This window comes from Coregonus clupeaformis, chromosome 3 (genome assembly GCF_020615455.1).
Source record: "Coregonus clupeaformis isolate EN_2021a chromosome 3, ASM2061545v1, whole genome shotgun sequence".
NCBI lineage: Eukaryota > Metazoa > Chordata > Actinopteri > Salmoniformes > Salmonidae > Coregonus > Coregonus clupeaformis.
Genome location: NC_059194.1, coordinates 46,458,723 through 46,463,430, shown reverse-complemented (window position 1 = coordinate 46,463,430; position 4,708 = coordinate 46,458,723). Strand labels below are relative to the sequence as shown.

Below are 4,708 nucleotides of genomic sequence, written 5' to 3'. Positions count from 1 at the left end.
TGTTGTTCGATGTGTGCAGAGGGTCCCTGGTTCAAGCCCAGGTAGGGGCGAGGAGAGGGACGGAAGCAACACTGTTACATTGACATGACCGTGTTCTGGATGAGTCCTGCTAGCTCAGCGAAACACAGGACAGGACGGTGACTGAGTAAGCAGCCAAGGAAAATAAAAAAGTATGCATCAGAAGAATGGAATGTGCATCCTGAAGGACACACTACTTCCTATGCAGTTCACTACTTTTGACCATGGTCCACAGGGAATATATAGGGCAGAGGTTGCCATTTTGGATACAACCCAAGGATACGCCCACTCAAGGATACGCCCACTCAAGGTATCCATTTTGATACAGACTGTGTTGTGGTTAGAACAATAAATAAATACAATTGTAGAAAAATGTAGAAGTGAACTGAACCGATTATTTTCCATGGAGAATGTGGTTGCTGGACTTGAGCCAACCAGTCCATTGTGAAAGGAACATATCAGAACCAGTGTATTCCCACAGTACAGCGGTGGGTCTGCAGCTTAACATGGTGATATCAGAACCAGTGTATTCCCACAGTACAGCGGGGGGTCCGCAGCTTAACATGGTGATATCAGAACCAGTGTATTCATTCGGCACCAAACGGAAGAAAACTCACTGAAACATGGAGGGACTACCTGTACGTGTCTGACAAGAACCACTCATTTTTATTTTCCATTTTGCAAAACGTTTTTCCGTTGCGTATCCTAATAAATACAACCCTGGACCCTCAGATGTCCCGCCCGAAGGCAGTATTAAAATAACAGGTGGATTATAATGAACTGAAACTCCAAGGAACTAAAGACAGGTGAATCAGAGAGTGGCCAACGCCCCTACGGCATTCTAATCACTCTCCCAAAGCATGCTGGGATGCTTACCGCCCCTGACGTGCAAAACGGCCTACAGGCTCCCACTCTGTGACAGATGGTCAGCTACACGCGTACGTGCGCGCACACACACACACACACACACACACACACACACACACACACACACACACAGGAAGGTGATACCCCACAACCAAAGGGCAGTGTGGTGTTTCATAATGGCAACCAGGTGGATAGTGGCCATGATGACATGTGTGATGATCAAACTCATTTATCATGGCTCTTTTCACTAATTGACTATGGCACTCCTCCATTTTGGCTGCTAGCTATTCCTCATAGCTGTTGCTAACAGATTGGAGTTGGACACTCTACTTTCTAATGCATGCACACACTTGCAAAACACACACACACACGTTCTTCTAACGTCCTAACCACGTTTCTAAATTATTTTTGGTACTAAAGTCAGCCAGTGCCAAGGAGGGGTAATCAGGATTCAGTCTCCGTCTCAGTCCATCCCACAACCAGGCTGCCAGGCTGCAGGAGGGCCAATCAGGATCCAGCCTCCGTCTCAGTCCATCCCCCAGCCAGGCTGCCAGGCTGCAGGAGGGCCAATCAGGATCCAGCCTCCGTCTCAGTCCATCCCCCAGCCAGGCTGCCAGGCTGCAGGAGGGCCAATCAGATCCAGCCTCCGTCTCAGTCCATCCCCCAGCCAGGCTGCCAGGCTGCAGGAGGGCCAATCAGGATCCAGCCTCCGTCTCAGTCCATCCCCCAGCCAGGCTGCCAGGCTGCAGGAGGGCCAATCAGGATCCAGCCTCCGTCTCAGTCCATCCCCCAGCCAGGCTGCCAGGCTGCAGGAGGGCCAATCAGATCCAGCCTCCGTCTCAGTCCATCCCCAGCCAGGCTGCAGGAGGGCCAATCAGGATCCAGCCTCCGTCTCAGTCCATCCCCAGCCAGGCTGCCAGGCTGCAGGAGGACCAATCAGGATCCAGCCTCCGTCTCAGTCCATCCCCCAGCCAGGCTGCCAGGCTGCAGGAGGGCCAATCAGGATCCAGCCTCCGTCTCAGTCCATCCCCCAGCCAGGCTGCCAGGCTGCAGGAGGGCCAATCAGGATCCAGCCTCCGTCTCAGTCCATCCCCCAGCCAGGCTGCAGGAGTAGCCATCCATGTGTTTTATATTGGATAAGCTTCAGCACCAAATACAGAAAGTGCTAAAAGCTTGACAGGACAGATGCCAGCAGGCCTGGAAGCCTCCGCAATTACAGTCCCACTGAGGCCATTTCACCTGAAAAAAAGCTACCAGCATGTCATTATCAACCACAAAATGGCCTCCTTTCTTCTCTGGCTCTCAGACTGTGGCCCAACCTGCTGAGGGGTTGTGAATGATTTGTGCTCCCCACCTCATGGAGTCCCTTTGATAAATTGTAAGTGTGTATCGCCTCAATGACCGTCACATGGGTCACATGGGTCCTGGTCAAATGTAGTGAACTGTATAGGGAATAGGGTACTATTTTGGACACCGCCTCAGTCTTTCTATACGTGTGCATAATGCTAAAGTTTTGAGCGAGCGTGAGAGGTTTGTTTCTTCTGCTGCGAGCGTCGGCCCCGTTTGATGTCATTAGTCTGATAAGAGACCTCATTTATTCATATCCACGTCTCGAAATATCCCTTAAATCCCTTGGAACGTTACATCCTGCCATCTTAATCTCCCCTCTCTAAACATATTATGGGAACATCTTGATTGGACGTTTTGATTGTCTAGAATTCTAGAATAGATAACAACCAATCACCATACAGTGTTGGGCATTCCTGTCAAGATTGTAACAACAATAACAGCTGTTGCTCCGCGAACCCAAGCCTCCAATCCGCCAAGCCTCCAAGCCTCCAATCCCCCAAGCCTCCAATCCCCCAAGCCTCCAAGCCTCCAATCCCCCAAGCCTCCAATCCCCAAGCCTCCAAGCCTCCAATCCCCCAAGCCTCCAATCCCCCAATCCCCCAAGCCTCCAAGCCTCCAATCCCCCAAGCCTCCAATCCCCCAAGCCTCCAAGTCTCCAATCCCCCAAGCCTCCAATCCCCCAAGCCTCCAACCCTCCAATCTCCCAAGCCTCCAACCCTCCAATCTCCCAAGCCTGCAATCCCCCAAGCCTCCAATCCTCCAATCCCCCAAGCCTCCAAGCCTCCAATCCCCCAAACCTCCAACCCTCCAATCCCCCAAACCTCCAACCCTCCAATCTCCCAAGCCTCCAATCCCCCAAGCCTCCAAGCCTCCAATCCCCCAAACCTCCAACCCTCCAATCTCCCAAGCCTGCAATCCCCCAAGCCTCCAAGCCTCCAATCCCCCAAACCTCCAACCCTCCAATCCCCCAAACCTCCAACCCTCCAATCTCCCAAGCCTCCAAGCCTCCAATCCCCCAAACCTCCAACCCTCCAATCTCCCAAGCCTGCAATCCCCAAAGCCTCCAACCCTCCAATCCTGTGTCATGGCTGACATTTAAATTCCTGGAGACATATTTATGTTAAACGTACACAAGGCTAATTAGCAACCAATTTAATGAATAATTTTACCAGGCAACAAGAACAGGCAACAGGGAGGGTCTTTACCTCGGCAGGGTGACAGTGACCCTAATTAACGTGATTTGTTCTTTAGAAGAAAATCATGGATGCCCATTTCTCCCGTTAGTAATGGAATCAGAGAGAGTAGAGCGATGAACACTGTCAGCCGGTCCTTTGAAATGACCTGGTAAAGGGAGGGAGAGAGAGGGATGGAGAGGGAAGGAGAGGGATGGAGACAGAGAGAGAGGGAGAGAGAGGGAGGGGATAGGGGGGAAAAGAGAGAACTCTGTGGTCTTTTATGGGTTTGATAATAGGGCAGGCTAAAGATCCCGCTACGCTATCAGCTCTCTCTCTAATGGCTGTCAATGATGAGAGTGGGGTTTTAAATGTCCAACCATTTATTGTATGTGTGTGTGTGTGTGTGTGTGTGTGTGTGTGTGTGTGTGTGTGTGTGCGCAGTGTTGGGGAGAAGTGAACTACATGTAGTTCAACAATTCATTTAACTACATTTTGCAGTAGCTTGGTGGTAGTTGAACTACATTCAATCTAGGTATTGTTTTCAGTAGTTAATTACTGTTTTACCATGTAGCGGTGTAGCTAACTACTGGAACTACACACTACTGTTTTACCATGTAGCGGTGTAGCTAATTACTGGAACTACACACTACTGTTTCACCATGTAGCGGTGTAGCTAACTACTGGAACTACACACTACTGTTTTACCATGTAGCGGTGTAGCTAACTACTGGAACTACACACTACTGTTTTACCATGTAGCGGTGTAGCTAACTACTGGAACTACACACTACTGTTTCACCATGTAGCGGTGTAGCTAACTACTGGAACTACACACTACTGTTTAACCATGTAGCGGTGTAGCTAACTACTGGAACTACACACTACTGTTTTACCATGTAGCGGGTGTAGCTAACTACTGGAACTACACACTACTGTTTCACCATGTAGCGGTGTAGCTAACTACTGGAACTACACACTACTGTTTCACCATGTAGCGGTGTAGCTAACTACTGGAACTACACACTACTGTTTTACCATGTAGAGGTGTAGCTAATTACTGGAACTACACACTACTGTTTCACCATGTAGCGGTGTAGCTAACTACTGGAACTACACACTACTGTTTCACCATGTAGCGATGTAGCTAACTACTGGAACTACACACTACTGTTTTACCATGTAGCTGTGTAGCTAACTACTGGAACTACACACTACTGTTTTACCATGTAGCGGTGTAGCTAACTACTGGAACTACACACTACTGTTTCACCATGTAGCGGTGTAGCTAACTACTGGAA

General features: G+C 49.6%; 1 protein-coding gene across 1 annotated transcript in view; it reads left to right on the top strand.

Annotated features, from left to right (window-relative positions):
- Positions 1-1,368: 1,368 nt before the first annotated feature.
- LOC123482174 (putative protein TPRXL) overlaps positions 1,369-4,708 on the top strand; it is a gene marked incomplete at its 5' end in the record, with an annotated part of 45,186 nt that continues 41,846 nt past the window's right edge. Inside the window, one exon of the mRNA XM_045208963.1 lies at positions 1,369-1,995. Coding sequence (XP_045064898.1) covers positions 1,369-1,995 — 627 coding nt within the window. The remainder of the gene's footprint in view (positions 1,996-4,708) is intronic.